Genomic DNA, 18,436 nt, shown 5'->3' with positions numbered 1-18,436 from the left:
CATGCGTGTTTTCAAGATTTCCTTAGCTTTGCACAAGGTGCTGTAATCATTATGTGTTTAGGTGATTAAATTATCACCTGTGCAGTACAAGGAAATCCTGAAAACATGACCTGTTTGCAGCCCTTGAGGAATGCAGTTTGACACCTCTGATCTATAGCATTATAGAATGCTGTATATAAGCCCTGCAGTGGCCGCATCATATAGCTGCAAAATCTGCTGACAGGTTCCCTTTAACTCTGCTGCCCGACTAGCTCATCTCTCTTTTCGCTACTCTCCTGATACCCCCCTTTGTAAACCCCAGCGTATCCAGTTCCATTTACTAACACTGACCTACAAAGCCATTCATAACCTTTCTCCTTTGTATATCTCCGAACTAATCTCCCAATATCTTCCCTCACGTAATCTTCAGTCCTCCAAAGGCCTCCTTCTCTCCTCTAAACATATTCGTTCCTCACCGAATCGCCTCCAAGACTTCTGAATATCCCCCATGCTCTGGAATTCTGTGCCCCAACACGTCCGGTTATCCACCACATTTGGATCTTTCAAAAGAAACCTGAAAACATATTCCTTCAAGAAAGCTTACAACCTGTAATGACCCCGCTGCCACCTCCTCACCACCGGAGCTGCCGCCTCACCAACATCGGAGCTGCTGCAACCCCCCAACCTATTGTCTCCATCCCCACCATCCTGTAGAATGTAAGCCCGCAAGGGCAGGGTCCTCGCCCCTCTGTATCAGACTGTAATTGTTAGTTTGCTTACTGTAAGTGATACCTGTAATTTGTATGTAACCCGTGCTCATGTACAGCACCATGGAATCAATGGTGCTATATAAATAAATAATAACAAAAAAAATGGTGACGTGTTTCTATTATACTTTTCCTCTGATTATTCCACTCCTGGTTTTGGCTACAAATACTGGTGTAAAATACTAAGCAAATATTGAACTTGTGAACATGGACTAAAAGGGGATGAAAGATGCAGCTCTCTAATAAACCCAGGTAGTGTGAGAAATTGCAGCTCAGCTACATTCATTTCAATGAAGTGTTACAATACCATAAATAACCCATGGACGGGCGTGGTGCTGTTTTTGGAAGAAGGAAGCCATGTTTTTCTAATCTTGGAAAAACCCTTTAAAGGGAGTCTGTCACCCCAAAACTTGATTTAAATGATACAGTCCTACGAGGGACTTAGCCTCTTTAAAACTCGCACCTGCAGTATAGATTTCCCTTCTTCTAAATAATTATTTTTCATGTCCTATGTAAATGAGGGGTCTTCAGTGCACCCTCAGCGTGGCCACGGTCTCGGTACACCTTACTGCCTCCTCAGTCAGCGAGCCGCACAGCTCCTCTTAGGTTGGTTGAATCTTTGGCCCTGCACGATCACACTGACACTGCAGGGACCCAGCGAGTGCGCACACAGTGTCGGTGGGCAGCATGCCGAGAGTTTTAGTGTTGCACCAGCTGGTCAGCCGTCTTTTGGAGACTACTGCCGAAAACCTAATATGTCACCTGTATTGAAGTGTGAGGTTCGTTCGGGGGAGTTTTTCAATATTGTGATCCCACCTAGCCGTTGCCAAAATGAAAAATAGCTCTCCTTTTTCTTGAATAAATCAGGAGACTCATTTAGAAAATTCTTGATGACGTCCATAGCTCAGATGTCTGAGGTCTGGCTGGACGTCTCGGCTGGAGAAAGCTGATTCACAATGTTTATTAATTATATGGGAACACAAATAATCTTCGCCCTCTAAAAGGAAGAGACTCAAGACATAAACCTATTCAGTATGACTGGTAAGATGTTACCGAAGCCATAAATAGAAAAGCCCCTCGCTCCTGTGGCATCTCATTGCCATGCTGCCAGACGACCGGGCACGGAAGCTTTAACGATCTGGCAATATGATATTGCTCCATCACGGTTATCTATCGCTTTGTCTTGTCTGCTAGGAATCTTTTTGAAGGTCTTTTGCAGTCAATTAATTAGGGGTTATGATTTGCCTCTCTAGTGATCTTACGAGCAGCTCTCACTGAAATGTTCTTTGGTCTTCCAGACCTTATGTTGACCTCCATTGTTCCTGGTAACGGCCATTTCTTAATAACATTTCGTATCGAGGAAAGGGCAACTTGAAAACGCTTTGCTATCTTGCTATATCCTTCTCCTGCTCTGTTGGCCTCCACCATTTTCATTTTCAGAATACTAGGCAGCTGCTTTGAAGAACCCATGGCTGCTGTTTTTGATACAAGGTTAGAGGAGGCTGAGTTTTTATAAAGATGGGAAATTTGCATCACCGGGCCTTTCCTAACGATGATAGTGAACGAGCCATAATTCTAACAGGCTGATACATTGGTAAAATTTATCTGATACCACAAATCCCCAAAGGTGTCCAATCTTTTGCATTGGCTCGTTTTCTTTTTTTTGCAATTTTTACAGTGTAAAAAAAGTAATTTTTTTTGCCTTAAATGCAAAGGAAATGTGTCATCTTTAAGTTTAGGCACGGTAATTGTGACCAGGGGTGCCCAAACTTGTACATGCCACCATGTAATACTGTTGTTTTCTTGTGTCTGAGCTTTTCACTTCACTCAGTCACCTGGGCCAACGTGCACCTGTTACCTTTGCACCTATAGTTTTGTCTTGGAGCCCGATACATGTAGTACAGAGACCATTGAGTAGTGGTCTTCAATGCTTGGTACTGCTTATTATAAAAGCGTGAGGAGGGTACTCGCCACTTCTGCTGTTGGGGTGATAGGATCACTGGGTGCTGAACCCTCTACTTTATTTGGCTTGTCCTATGAATAACATTTCTTACTAAAGTTGGTACAAATGTAGTCGCACGTCCCATGATGGCGGTCTGCGGCCACTGCAGATACGTGGAGGACCATCTTTTTGCTGACGGCATCTGTAGGTTTTCCTTTCATTGGCTGGGCCGGTGCGATAACTTGTGGCGTGACACATGTCACGTCTCACCAGGCCGGCTAATCAGCCATGAACTCGTCAAACTCCCCCCCCCTTAAAAAAATAAACTTGAGGGAAAAGTTTGCAGTGAAGGTTTTTGCTGACGTTGTAGAATCCTCGTCTTCCTGCCTCCTCACATGACACAACAGCGGTCAAGGTGCAGGGATCATTGCAGTCACCTCTGCGAGAACATGAGGACCGTACAGATCCTGCTGTCACTCCTGTCAGTCAGTAAGTACGGCATGCAGTAATGTGATAGCTTGTGATAGCTTGAGGAATCCAGGAGCAGGCAGCTGAGGGGGGTCCGTCATTGGGGTTCCCCTCAGAATAATACAGTTCTTGGGTGGAAAGACAAAATGTCAATAATCCACAGCCTTTTTTTTTGCCACTTTACGATGCTTCCAACCTTTCTAAAACATTTCTATATTCAGCCGTGGACACAGCAATGACGACTTGCAGAAAACTGCATTAAAACTGTGAAATGTACCGTAAATATGCCTTTACTAACACTGGTACCTTCTAGTGTGGCACAGGGACGGTCAGGCACCAAGATTTCTTCCCATGCATATACGTGTTCGAACTCTCCACGGTTCCTAACTTCCACAAGTTGCAACACCCCCAGGATCTACAAGTTCACGTTCCCACGTAGAGGGAATTATTTTTATTTTATTTTTTTTCCTGAAAAAATAAAATAAATCTGTTATGTTTATTAATTAAAGTAAGGTGCATGTGATTTAATGACCTGAAAGCTCAGAAATGCTGCAAAACTGTACGGCCTTTGATGATTTTTTTCTTATAGTCTTTTATTTAGGAGATCTGGAAAAAATCCATGTATAATCAGAATAACATAGGTGCAGAATCGCAGCATTTCGACATTAGAAAGCAGATTAGTCAGTCAATCCACACCAAGAAGGAGGAAAATGGAATAAAAAAGCAACAAAAAGCACAATCGGAGCAGATTTCTATTGTGTATTTGGGTTCAGACACCTGGGGTGAAAAAAGACCCAGCAGCATTCCTGTACTTAGAAACATGGGAGATATCGTGTCCCCACATAGTGCGAGCGCTGCATTGTTTTTTTGTGTGCAGAAAATCTGCTCCAAAACAGTTTAGGCGTCTTTCACACGTCCTGATATTTCCGGTACTGGAAAAACTGGTACCAGAGATATCCGTGTCTGTGTGGCGACCATGTGCCGCATCAGTACCAGACGGACAACCACCGGGGAAGAAGCACTACAGTAAGCGCTGTTCCCCGGCGGCGGGTGCTGAAGACGGCTCTCATCATTCTCCCCTGCTATGATGAGAGATGTGTTTAGCACCAGCCGCCGGGGAACAGCGCTTACTGTAGTGCTTCTTCCCCGGTGCCGATGCGTGTCACATGGATGCCATCAATGTGTGTTCTCCGTGTGCATGTGTGCAGGACATTTTGCGGCCCATGCTGACCGTAAAAAATGGACATGTCAAAGTGTGGGGCACACGGACACACGGTCCATGGAAACACACTGACATGTGCACAGACCCATTCATACGTGTGTCAGTGTCTCTGGTATATGTGAAAACTGTCACCACACGTACCGGAGACACGGACGTGTAAAAGAGGCCTTACCGAACGAAGGTGAATGTGGTTTCCTTCAGACACATCCTCACCGTGCATCTAAGGCACTGTGGGTCTGCGCTGTTTTTGGTGCATTTTTCCACATGGACTTATGCAGAGAAGCCAAAAACTGATGTCAAACCACAAGTGCTTTTTTTTGTTATATGAACATAGAGCTTTTTCTGTAGAGGGCTTGGAGAGGAAACTGGGTAGAAATGCCATGTCTTTGAGGCAGTTTGCATTTTTTAGAAAAATTGAGAGTTTCTACTAGAAATTCTTCTTAAAAAATAAAACTGACGTGGCAAGCCACTAAGCGGAAACTCAGTTTTGATAATTGGAGGAACATTTTGTAGAGTTTCTGCTCAATAAACTCCTAAAAAACTGTGTGCAGATAGCCAGTAAGTGCAGAACAGCAGCATGTAAAAAACCTCTGCCGCAGCCACACCAAAAATGCATAACTACAAAAAAGCATCAGAAACCAAGTAATTGGAACAAATCACTTTTACTTATTTTGGCAGGGAAATTTGCACAACGTACTCTCAAGCTTTCGCACTTGCCTTATATTCTTGAGTTTCCGAAGTCTCAGATTTCAGGATTGTTTCTTTATTAAACAAGTGTTAATTAATTTAGAAGAAAAAAAAAAAGCATAACTTCCAATTTTGTTATATTTTTTTTTGGAGGAAATAGACAACTAAAAAAGATAAATGGTAACTGATGTAAAAATAAATGACCGGAAGCAAGGCGACAAAATGTATCCAAAAAGGATGAAAAAAGCATACAGTAGCAGAGCGCCTCCCAGAAATATACCCCTGTGATTCAGATACAGAAGTGAATTTAGAATTCTAAGATAAATATGTAAATAATAGAAATAAGCAGAGATACATTTCGGTGTTGCATTACTTCTGTTAGTCATGAGTTTGACTGCGGGAAGCGCCTCTGGGTAAATTTGCCACTTTTTTTTTAACTACTTTGCATGTTCCGAACAGATCTCTTCATTGTGATGTGACCTTTCAAAAAATTTACTTAAATTTCTGGTCCATTTACTTTCTATTCACTTCCTGGAAACGTAATAATCGGGGTTCAGACAGGTAATTTTTATTTATTTTTTTATTGCAATTTTTTGGTATAGTATTTTAGGAAAGGGGTCCATGGTTAAATCACTGCAACAATCACAGATCTTCAGAACTGGCTGCCGTTACATCACTGGGTGGGTTCAGGGGCTGCGCTTGCTCCAAACAGGCTGTGATCGCCATAAGGAACTCCAGAATTATACTATTATATAGTACTGGTGATCGATCAATCAGTTTTAGGTCCTTTGGGTGGAGGGAGGGTTTAAAACATAGTGAAAATAAAAGTTATTAAAATTTGATTCACCATTTAAAAAATAATAAATAAAAGCATATTTAGTATTGTCGCATTTGTAAAATTCTAATCTGCATAAAATGATATTTCACCCATAACGTAAATGCCATAAAGTTTAAACATTAGAAACACGACAAAATTTTAGATTTCTTTCATAAATGTGATCAAAGCATTGAATGTACCCAAAGATTGTGGCATTAAAAAGCGCAGCTCGGCACGAAAAAATACAAACCAGTAAACACCGCAAAAAAATAGAATAATAACAAAGTTTCCGAAAAAGATGACACAATCGTTTTTTTATCGATAAAGTTCAGAATACTTTTTTTTTTGTATTTATAGCCGCTAAAATAGTAAAAAGAACCATACAGATTTGGTATTTCTGACCCAGAGAATCGTATCTCCAGGTCATTGTTACCCCATAAAGTGAACCCCAATAAACAATGATGGACTGTTCCACCACAATTAAAAAAAAGGCACCAAGATAATACTGCTATTGCCACTCTGCTTTTTTTTATTGCTTTCAGTACATTGCACAATATAATAAATGGCGCCACTGAAAGCTATAAATTGTAACACAAGACATGAGCCCTCATATATGCACGTAAAAGTAAAAAAAAAAAAAAAGTTATGGAAGAAAAAAATTGAGATCTTAAAAATTAAAATTGACTGCATTTTTCAGGGGTTCAATTATCACCGTGTGATCATAAGCAAAAGTTTAAAAAAAAGTCACATGGGCCTCCTCCATTTATTTGATGTCTTCACTGCAAGGTAAAGTTTAGCATTTTTCTATTTGTGCAATCCTTCTACAAATCAAGGTGCACATCATCGCTGTGAATAGTGAATCGGGGGCTCCTAACTTTCTTTTCCAGTGACCGTTTTCGATATTATCAGAGTCGTCGTGTAATAAGGAGACGCAGTTTGTAGGTCACAGGTTAATTCCCCAAGGTCTTTATTGGGGGATGAGACTTTTTATCTGCGCTCCCTCAGGACTGATGAGTGAAAACCTCTGTGATAGTGATCGTAATAATTATCAATAGTGATACAGTGATAAGAGGGGAATTATACGCAGGGATTTTTTACATTTTTTTTTTTGCTCTTTTGATCTCAATATTTCTCACACATCTAGTTTTCTAATGACTGGATGTGACCTGTAATACCAAGACAAAAAAAAAACCTGAGAAAGAAACTGATACAATGAAACTTAAGAAAGAAAAGTCAAAATTGGGAGCAATTCTACAAAATGCAATAACCCCCAGAGACTGAAACTGAAATATTGCCAAGTCCAGCTGTGGAGCCGATATTAGTTTTACTTAAATTCCAAAATGGGGTACATTTTTGGATGAACTAAGCGTATTTCTCGCAGGCCCCCCCAAACTCTGTCCCTGATAACAGACGACTTCTCACTGTATCTACAACCCCTGGCAAAAATTATGGAATCACCGACCTTGGAGGATGTTCATTGAGTTGTTTAATTTTGTAGAAAAAAAGCAGATCACAGACATGGCACAAAACTAAAGACATTTCAAATGGCAACTTTCTGGCTTTAAGAAACACTAAAAGAAATCAAGAACAAAAAATGTGATAATCAGTAATGGTTCCTTTTTTTAACCAAGCATAGGGGAAAAATTATGGAATCACTCAATTCCGAGGAAAAAATTATGGAATCATGAAAAACAAACAAAATAACACTCCAACACATCACTAGTATTTTGTTGCACCACCTCTGGCTTTTATAACAGCTTGCAGTCTCTGAGGCATGGACTTAATGAGTGTCACACAGGACTCTTCATCAATCTGGCTCCAACTTTCTCTGATTGCTGTTGCCAGATCAGCTTTGCAGGTTGGAGCCTTGTCATGGACCATTTTCTTCAGTTTCCACCAAAGATTTTCAATTGGATTGAGATCCGGACTATTTGCAGGCCATGACATTGACCTTATGTGTCTTTTATCAAGGAATGTTTTCACAGTTTTTGCTCTATGGCAGTATGCTTTATCATCTTGAAAAATGATTTCATCATCCCCAAACATCCTTTCAATTAATGGGATAAGAAAAATGTCCAAAATATCAACATAAACTTGTGTAATTATTGAAGATGTAATGACAGCCATCTCCTCAGTGCCTAAACCTGACATGCAGCCCCATATCATTAATGACTATGGAAATTTGCATGTTCTCTTCAGGCAGTCATCTTTATAAATCTCATTGGAACGGCACCAAATAAAAGTTCCAGCATCATCACCTGGCCCAATGCAGATTCGCGATTCATCACTGAATATGACTTTCATCTAGTCATCCACAGTCCACGATTGTTTTTCCTTAGCCCATTGTAACCTTGTTTTTTTCTGTCTAGGTGTTAATGATGGCTTTCGTTTAGCTTTTCTGTATATAAATCCTATTTCCTTTAGGCGGTTTCTTACAGTTTGGTCACAGATGTTGACTCCAGTTTCCACCCATTCGTTCCTCATTTGTTTTGTTGTGCATTTCCTGTTTTGGAGACATATTGCTTTAAGTTTCCGGTCTTGACGCTTTGATATCTTCCTTGGTCTACCAGTATGTTTGCCTTTAACAACCTTCCCATGTTGTTTGTATTTGGTCCAGATTTTAGACACAGCTGACTGTGAACAACCAACATCTTTTGCAACATTGCGCGATGATTTACCCTCTTTTAAGAGTTTGATAATCCTCTCCTTTGTTTCAATTGACATCTCTCATGTTGGAGCCATGATTAATGTCAGTCCACTTGGTGCAACAGCTCTCCAAGGTGTGATCACTTCTTTTTAGATGCAGACTAACGAGCAGATCTAATTTGAGGCAGGTGTTAGTTTTGGGAATGAAAATTTACAGGGTGATTCCATAATTTTTCCCCTATGCTTGGTTAAAAAAGTAACCATTACTGACTACCACATTTTTTGTTCTTGATTTCTTTTAGTGTTTCTTAAAGCCAGAAAGTTGCCATTTGAAATTACTTTAGTTTTGTGCCATGTCTGTGATCTGCTTTTTTTCTACAAAATTAAACAACTGAATGAACATCCTCCAAGGCCGGTGATTCCATAATTTTTGCCAGGGGTTGTAGGAACTGCATGGTGGCAATATATGGGCCGTAGGATAGCTAAATCCTCAATTTTCCTCCTTTCTATTAAAGAAGGACCTTGCATGTATTGATCTGTTCTGCAAGTTGCAGGTTACATAGTTGCCATACTGGGCAATGAGGCTTCCAAAAATAACCCCTCTCCCCTTTGTAAGAAATTGTAAGAGTGCAGGCAAGAGCCGCCTCGGGCCCCAATAAGAGCTGACCTTGGGCCCCTATAAGAGCCGCCTCGGGCCCCAATAAGAGCTGACCTTGGGCCCCTATAAGAGCCGCCTCGGGCCCCAATAAGAGCTGACCTTGGGCCCCTATAAGAGCCGCCTCGGGCCCCAATAAGAGCTGACCTTGGGCCCCTATAAGAGCCGCCTCGGGCCCCAATAAGAGCTGACCTTGGGCCCCTCTAAGAGCCGCCTCGGGCCCCAATAAGAGCTGACCTTGGGCCCCTATAAGAGCCGCCTCGGGCCCCAATAAGAGCTGACCTTGGGCCCCTATAAGAGCCGCCTCGGGCCCCAATAAGAGCTGACCTTGGGCCCCTATAAGAGCCGCCTCGGGCCCCAATAAGAGCTGACCTTGGGCCCCTATAAGAGCCGCCTCGGGCCCCAATAAGAGCTGACCTTGGGCCCCTATAAGAGCCGCCTCGGGCCCCAATAAGAGCTGACCTTGGGCCCCTATAAGAGCCGCCTCGGGCCCCTATGTGCCGCCGCCAGGTTCAGTCTCCTGCCTATCCACACTGCTCTACTCTTGATGGCTCCCGTTTAGTTTCCTTCCTTTTGTTTTCAACTTTGCTGCATTTTTGTAAATATTTATTAATTATTATTTTAGTTGCCCCATTAGACGCCACTTACAGGAGCTGGATCCCAGATACAAACTTTGAGAATGCCTCCAACTGGAAGGAGCAGAGAGTTCCCTGTGGCCAGGATTCTGCCGTGTTCCCAGGAGACCAGGTATAATGGGTCTTAAGTCTGGAGACCACCAACAAGCATGCCTTCTGATCCCATACACAGAATACCAACCCTTTAAAGGAATTGTAAAGAATTCGAAAAACATGGCTGTTTTCCTTCACCAAAAGTTCCACCCCTGATCGTCTGTTACGTCTGGCATTGCAACTCTGCTCTGTTGAAGTAAACCCAGCTGGGTGGTAATCCCACTCAGAATCCATGGTCAGAGGTGGCGCTGTTTCTGAAATAAAGCAGCCATGTTTTTCTAATCAACACCTTTTAAAGAAGCAGTTACAAAAAACAGTGCCACACCTGCGCACAGGCTACGTGTGGTATTGCAGCTCAGCCTCCTTCAGAGCAATAGAGCTGAGCATGCAATACTAGAAACAACCTATGGACTGGAGTGGCGCTATTTTTGGAAGAAGGCAATTAACTGTGGAAAGGGATCTCTAGTGTCATTTCTGTATCAGGAGGTGAGAGCCCCAAATCATGTACATTAGTATACAAGGCATGGATAGTACCTGCCAGCCGCGCATGGCCCATAGCACACACATGTACAGGGGATGTCCTCAGCGCTGTCCACCGCCGATGCAGATGAAAGGATATCCCGTCTCTAGGAGTAATTCCTGGACAGAAACATTTGGAAATGTTGTGTCTCTGATGAAGCGACCCCTTTAATACCTGCACTGGGTATTTAGGGTTAATGCAGCGGACAGCAGGAGTTAATAATGAGCCAACCAGTCCTCCAGCCCGATCACCGCAGGGCACCATTTTGCTGGCAGGAATGATGTGACCCCCATTTCTTTAACCTCTGCTTCCCCTATATGCTGTCTGCTAGCTGACTGTAACGTTCTCACTCTACAGAGGGTCTCCGTCTTCGTACAGTCGCCCCACGCACTGACCGATCTGGTAAGAAATCCATTGCTACCATCTTTATGTTTACAACTCTTCTGCCTCAGTCAACATTTTTCAGCTAAAAGCATTGTCTGAATATTCACAAATCATTGCTTCATTCTGCTAGAAACAGCTCCACCTCTGTCCACAGGTTGTGTGCGGTATTGCAGCTTGGATCTATTCGCGCAAATGCTGCAATACCAGACACAACCTGCATACAGGCGTGGTGCTTTTTTTCAGAAGAAAGTAGCCATGTTTTCATAATCTCGTTAAATGGAAAATGTATAAGACCGACTCTTTTTTCGACTCTTTTAGTTGCTCATAAATTACAATTATTCTTCCCTGGCTATATTAGAAATCCTCTTTCTATGTCATTGTTTCTGGCTGATCTGGGCAGCCAATCTGCGGTAAAACGCATGGTGGAGGAACAGTTATCTACAGTAGGAAAACTTGTTACGTTTAGTCTATTATTGAGCATAAATAATCTTTAAGCTCTGCTACATCAGCCCATAGGAAAGCAGCGTGCAGGCAGTATGGTGCGGTGGTGACTGCGCAGATCTATCTAAGATCACAAAGAAGGTTTTCCTTCTCCTTCCCCCTCGCAGGGATTTCCCTAGGATTCTTAATCACTAGGGTTTGAGATCTGCACATACATGTCTCACCCCAGGGGAGGCCACACGGCAGGAACACAGGGGTGATGATAACGCCAGAAAGTGGAAAACCCCACTGCGAAATAGGAAAACAAGGAACCAAACCCATGAATTATATGTATACCGCAGGTCTAATATTGTACAGGAAACATAGAATCTAGATAGTCTGATAAAGAGGTAGAATTCCACCAGACTGAGGGTAGAGGGAGAAGGTGTGAAGCACTGGAGGACTCATTACTGGAGGTCCTGCTCTACGACTTGTACGAAGTTCACTTCAGTATCAGACACGACATTTCCCGGCGACTGATGAGTGGCGCACGACTGAGAATGAACTGAATGACCATAACCAATAAAATGTTACATCACTTTCTGCACCATGGAAACTCTGTGTGTATTATCTCTGTACTGTGACAGCACTGTGTATTATCCCTGTAATAATCTTTATTTATATATCGCCAACATATTCCGCAGCGCTTTACAGTTTAACAGTTTCAAACACAACAGTCATAAGTAACAACGTTAACAATACAATAATTAAAGCGAAATAAGCCGACCCTGCTCGTGAGAGCTTACAATCTACAATGAGGTGGGGGAGATATAAAGTACAGGTGTGTATTTACAATGATGTATTTACAATGATGGTCCAGCCATCTTCAGGGGGTGGGGATAGATGGAGATAGTGAATGGGCTACACACACACACAAACATAACATGACTTGGATTACTGAATGTGATAGGCCGCTCTGAACAAATGTGTTTTGAGCGAGCGCCTAAAGCTATGCAAATTGTGGATGGTCCTGACTCCTAATATCTTGGGGTAGAGCATTCCAGAGGATTGGCGCAGCACGGGAGAAGTCTTGGAGACTGGAGTGGGAGGTACGGATTAGCGCAGAGGTTAGCCGAAAGACATTTGCAGAGCGCAGCGGTCGGTTAGGCCGATAGACAGAAATGACGTCTGAATACCGATTAGCTAGATGGACAAGTGAGGGTTTTTGTTGTTTCCATGGTGAGAAAAGGGCGGATTCTAGAGATGTTCTTTAGGTGTAAGCGGCACGAGCGGACAAGAGATTGTATATGGGATGTGAAGGAGAGAACGGAGTCAAAGGTAACACCCAGTCTGCGTGCCTGCTGCCAGGGTGTTATTATGGTGCCACCCACGGAGAGGGAAATGTCAGATATAGGGAGGTTAGTAGATGGCGGGAGCAGAAGAAGTTCAGTTTTGGAGAGGTTGAGTTTCAGATAGAGAGCAGACATAATGTTGGAGACTGCGGACAGTCAGTGGCGTTCTGTAGTACAGCGGGGGTAAGGTCAGGGGATGACGTGTATAGTTGTGTGTCATGGGCATAAAGATGGTACTGAAAGCCAAATCTGCTGATGGTCTGTCCAACTGGGGCCGTGTAGTCCCTGTACTATGACATCTACAGGTGCATCTCACAAAATTAGAATATCATCAAAAAGTGAATTTATTTAACTTTTTCAATACAAAAAGTGAAACTCATATATTATACAGAGTCATTACACACAGAGTGATGTATTTCACGTGTTTATTTCTGTTAATGTTGATTATGGCTTACAGCCAATGAAAACCCAAAAGTCATTATCTCAGTAAATTAGAATATTTTATAACACCAGCTTGAAAAAATGATTTTAAAATCTGAAATGTTGGCCTACTGAAATGTATGTTCAGTAAATTCTCTCAATACTTGGTCGGGGCTCCTTTTGCATCAATTACTGCATCAATGCGGCGTGGCATGGAGGCGATCAGCCTGTGGAACTGCTGAGGTGTTATGGAAGCCCAGGTTGCTTTGATAGCAGCCTTCAGCTCGCCTGCATTGTTGTGTCTGGTGTCTCTCATCTAAGGTTAGGCGAGTTTGCTGGCCAATCAAGCACAGTGATACTGTTGTTTGTACACCAGGTATTGGTACTTTTGTCAGTGTCGACAGGTGCCAAGTCCTGCTGGAGAATGAAATTTCCATCTCCAAAAAGCTTGTCAGCAGAGGGAATCATGAAGTGCTCTAAAATTTCCTGGTAGATGGCTGCGCTGACTATGGTCTTGATAAAACACAGTGGACCTACACCAGCAGATGACATGGCTCCCCAAACCATCACACTAGAACTTGGAAATCAAGGTCCCAGAGTCTGGAGGAAGAGTGGAGAGGCCACAATCCAGGCTGCTTGAGGTCTAGTGTGAAGTTTCCACAGTCAGTGATGTTTGGGAGCCATGTCATCTGCTGGTGTAGGTCCACTGTGTTTTATCTAGATCAAAGTCAGCACAGCCGTCTACCAGGAAATTTTAGAGCACTTCATGCTACTGAATAGACTGTTAGAATTTGTATTATGGCAAGAAAAAAGCAGCTAAGTAAAGAAAAACGAGTGGCCATCGTTACTTTAAGATCAGTCAGTCCGAAAAATTGGGAAAACTTTTAAAGTGTCCCCAAGTGCAGTGGCAAAAACCATTAAGCGCTACAAAGAAGCTGGCTCACACGAGGACCTCCCCAGGAAAGGAAGACCAAGAGTCACCTCTGCTTCTGAGGATAAGTTTATCCGAGTCACCAGCCTCAGAAATCGCAGGTTAACAGCAGCTCAGATTAGAGACCAGGTCAATGCCACACAGAGTTCAAGCAGCAGACACATCTCTACAACAACTGTTAAGAGGATAATTTGTGCAGCAGGCCTTCATGGTAAAATAGCTGCTAGGAAACCACTGCTAAGGACAGGCAACAAGCAGAAGAGACTTGTTTGGGCTAAAGAACACAAGGAATGGACATTAGACCAGTGGAAATCTGTGCTTTGGTCTGATGAGTCCAAATTTGAGATCTTTGGTTCCAACCACCGTGTCTTTGTGCGACGCAGAAAAGGTGAACAGATGGACTCTACATGCCTGGTTCCCACCGTGAAGCATGGAGGAGGAGGTGTGATGGTGTGGGGGTGCTTTGCTCGTGACACTGTTGGGGATTTATTCAAAATTGAAGTCATACTGAAGCAGCATGGCTACCACAGCATCTTGCAGCGGCATGCTATTCCATCCAGTTTGCGTTTAGTTGGACCATCATTTATTTTTCAACAGCACAATGACCCCAAACACACCTCCAGGCTGTGTAAGGGCTATTTGACCAAGAAGGAGAGTGATGGGGTGCTACGCCAGATGACCTGGCCTCCACAGTCACCAGACCTGAACCCAATCGAGATGGTTTGGGGTGAGCTGGACCGCAGAGTGAAGGCAAAAGGGCCAACAAGTGCTAAGCATCTCTGGGAACTCCTTCAAGATTGTTGGAAGACCATTCCCGGTGACTACCTCTTGAAGCTCATCATGAGAATGCCAAGAGTGTGCAAAGCAGTCATCAAAGCAAAAGGTGGCTACTTTGAAGAACCTAGAATATAAGACATATTTTCAGTTGTTTCACACTTTTTTGTTAAGTATATAATTCCACGTCTTAATTCATAGTTTTGATGCCTTCAGTGTGAATTTACAATTTTCATAGTCATGAAAATACAGAAAAATCTTTAAATGAGAAGGTGTGCTTAAACGTTTGCTCTGTACTGTATATGTACACAATTATCTCTGTGCGGTGATACCGCTGTGCACATTTTTTTGCCTGTAGCTGTGAATCTTTTTTGATATGGGGTCTCATTGCTACTTGCCCCTGCCAGGACTTCAGACCCACCCTTATATGAATTTAGAAGCAAAAATCCCCCACATCTGCTATAAAAAGATCTGGTTCCCTGATCTCCACCCCATGACTATACCAAGTGCCTGGAGGCCAAAAATGGAACAAAATAGGGGGAAATTGATGCATGAATTCCTTGAAACTGACTAGCAGTGAAGGGTGAGACTATCAACTTCCTGGTATCAATCATTTCTGGGATCAGTGTTTATTAAAGGAAAGTCTTGATCTCCATTTTGCATCTTTTTTCACCTGTGCATTTCCCTATTAGGCCTGGAATTCCCCAACTATGAGAAGCAAAGAGGTTTCTGGAGGAATAAACAGTAACTGATTGCAGTCATTTCCTCCAAGTGTCATCTTCTCCACTGATCGACGAGTCAACCTTTATTAGGACACTTGACAAGATGCTGCCTCCCAGACCAGCACAGGTGTGGTTTCCTCTCCTGGGATATGGTCTGGCCTCTGGTGACTTTATGGCTAGGAATTCCTCCTGTACAGTCACTTTTCTGAAAGTGCTGATACGCATATCACTAACATACAGAAGTAAGGAAAAAAAAAATAAAGTTTGAAAAAGTTACAAACTTTTTGCTAGAAACTTTTTTTTTTCTGTATGTTCCTTTTTAATTAATCCCGCTCGTTGCTGTGCACACATTCAGCATTAAGTCCCCAGCAATAAGTAGGTAGCTCTGGCTCAATGTTTATGGGGGCAACTCTTGGCAGACGAGCGCTCATTTGTATCTCCACAGATGTTGGGAGAGATTGCTGCTGTCTGATTGATCGTCTCAACCATCATCCAGCCAACAACTATCTATTGGGCCACAGCAGAGACATAGCTAGGGTTTTGGTTCAGGGTGGCGGAGCTTTTGAGTGGGCCCCTAACCAGGTAACCTTGATTACAACTGGGTGACGTCCCCTAATAGTGGAGGAGAACCTCATCAGATGACCGCGCTATTACTGAAGATAATCTCTATATAACGACCAACATGGATATTACCGTCATATGGTCAGTGGTAGATACCAGTCCTACCGATCATATAAGAGTTCACTGCATAGTTATAGATGGTGACTTACCGCTGACGTTCTTTCTGATGGAACTGTTCACTTTTCCCATCTTTTCCATCTGGCCCAGACCGACATAACAACTTCTTCCAGCCAGGACTCGTCTGCAGAGAATACAACAAATGCACGTTTCACTTCTCACATTCCTGGTCCATCACCATCTATTCCCAACCTGCACAAACTCCTCATCCTGCTGATACCCCAATACTGATCCGCTGCTGCCATATGTGTCCCTATTATTGCCCCTGATACCCCAATACTGAGCCGCCGCTGCCGTATGTGTCCCTATTACTGCTCCTGATACCCCAATACTGAGCTGCTGCTGCCATATGTGTCCCTATTACTGCCCCTGATAACCCAATACTGAGCCGCTGGTGCCGTATGTGTCCCTATTACTGCACCTGATACCCCAATACTGAGCCGCTGCTGCCGTATGTGTCCCTATTACTGCCCCTGATACCCCAATACTGAGCCGCTGCTGCCGTATGTGTCCCTATTACTGCCCCTGATACCCCAATACTGAGCCGCCGCTGCCGTATGTGACCCTATTACTGCCCCTGATACCCCAATACTGAGCCGTTGCTGCCGTATGTGTCCCTATTACTGCACCTGATACCCCAATACTGAGCCTCTGCTGCCGTATGTGTCCCTATTACTGCCCCGGATACCCTAATACTGAGCCGCCGCTGCCGTATGTGACCCTATTACTGCCCCTGATATCCCAATACTGAGCCGCTGCTGCCGTATGTGTCCCTATTACTGCACCTGTTTTGTGATTATCTGTGCCCTCTAAATTCTAAAGTAACTCTCTATAATATAGTAATGCCGGGTGCAAGTGCCCTAAAAAACAGTGCCCGCATTTTGCCCCCTAGAAAGTAATAATGCCCTGTGTGCCCCTTTGACAGTGTTCCCCTATAACAATAAGTGCCCACTTCACATTTAATAATGTCCCGAGTCGCCCCCTGTACAGATCCCCTGTACACAGCATGATGCTCTCTTATACACATTATAATGCCCCCTCACTGTATAGTACCACCCACACAGTATACTGGCCCCTTAGTAGCCCCCAAACTGTATGATGGCTCCAACACTGTGTGATGGCCCCTTCACTGTAATCCCTACACTGTACGATGGCCCCCTAGATAGCCTTCATCTAGTGTAATGCACCAGATCGTCCTAAATAAAGTATAATGCACTCCCCATAGGCCTATTCTATATTGTATAATGCACCCCTATAGGCAGACTCTATAGCATGAGGCAGCACCCATAGGCAGACTCTATAGCACAAGGCAGCACCACATAGGCAAACCCTGTAGTATAATACAGCACCCCATAGGCAGATTCTGTAGTATAAGACAGCACCCCATAGGCAGACCCTGTAGTATAAGACAGCACCCCATAGGCAGACCCAGTAGTATAAGGCAGCACCCCCATAGGCAGACTCTGTGGTATAAGACAACACCCCATAGACAGATCCTGTAGTAAAATGCTGCACCCCCATAGGCAGATCCTGCAGTATAAGGCAGCACTCCATAGGCAAACCCTGCAGTATAAGGCAGCACCCCCATAGGCATATCCTGTAGTATAAGGCAGCACCCCATAGGCAGATCCTGTAGTATAAAGCAGCACCCCCATAGGCAGATCCTGTAGTATAAGACAGCACCCCATAGACAGATCCTGTAGTATAAGGCAGCACCCCCATAGGCAGATCCTGTAGTATAAGGCAGCACTCCATAGGCAAACCCTGTAGTATAAGGCAGCACCCCCATAGGCAGATCCTGTAGTATAAGGCAGCACCCCCATAGGCAGATCCTGTAGTATAAGGCAGTACCCCCATAGGCTAGGCAGACTTTGTAGTATAAGGCAGTACCCCCATAGACAGATCCTTTAGTATAAGGCAGCACCCCATAGGCAGACACTGTAGTATAAGGCAGCACCCCATAGGCAGATCCTTTAGTATAAGGAGGTACCCCCATAGGCAGATCTTTTAGTATAAGGCAGCACCCCCATAGGCAGATCCTGTAGTAAAAGGCAGTACCCCATAGGCAGACCCTGTAGTATAAGGCAGCATCCGCATAGGCAGATCCATTAGTATAAGGCAGCACTCCCATAGGCAGATCCTGTAGTATAAGGCAGTACCCCTTAGGCAGATACTTTAGTATAAGGCAGCACCCCATAGGCAGATCCTGTAGTATAAGGCAGCCCCCCCAATAGGCAGACCCTGTAGCATAATGCAGCCCCCAT

General features: G+C 43.7%; 2 protein-coding genes across 2 annotated transcripts in view; both read left to right on the top strand.

The window, feature by feature from the left end:
- LBHD2 (LBH domain containing 2) overlaps nt 1-18,436 on the top strand; it is a 764,964-nt gene that overhangs the window by 292,001 nt on the left and 454,527 nt on the right. The window lies entirely within an intron of this gene.
- The window catches only part of AMN (amnion associated transmembrane protein), a 70,426-nt gene continuing 54,824 nt past the window's right edge, over nt 2,835-18,436 (top strand). Inside the window, 5 exon segments of the mRNA XM_069735727.1 lie at nt 2,835-2,892; nt 3,096-3,127; nt 3,129-3,177; nt 9,809-9,930; nt 10,789-10,833. Of these exon segments, the coding sequence (XP_069591828.1) occupies nt 2,835-2,892; nt 3,096-3,127; nt 3,129-3,177; nt 9,809-9,930; nt 10,789-10,833 (306 nt within the window).

Source organism: Ranitomeya imitator, chromosome 1, assembly GCF_032444005.1.
Source record: "Ranitomeya imitator isolate aRanImi1 chromosome 1, aRanImi1.pri, whole genome shotgun sequence".
In the NCBI taxonomy this organism is placed as follows: Eukaryota; Metazoa; Chordata; class Amphibia; order Anura; family Dendrobatidae; genus Ranitomeya; species Ranitomeya imitator.
Note: the sequence above shows the minus strand (reverse complement) of the source record. Positions and strands in the feature narration are given on the sequence as shown.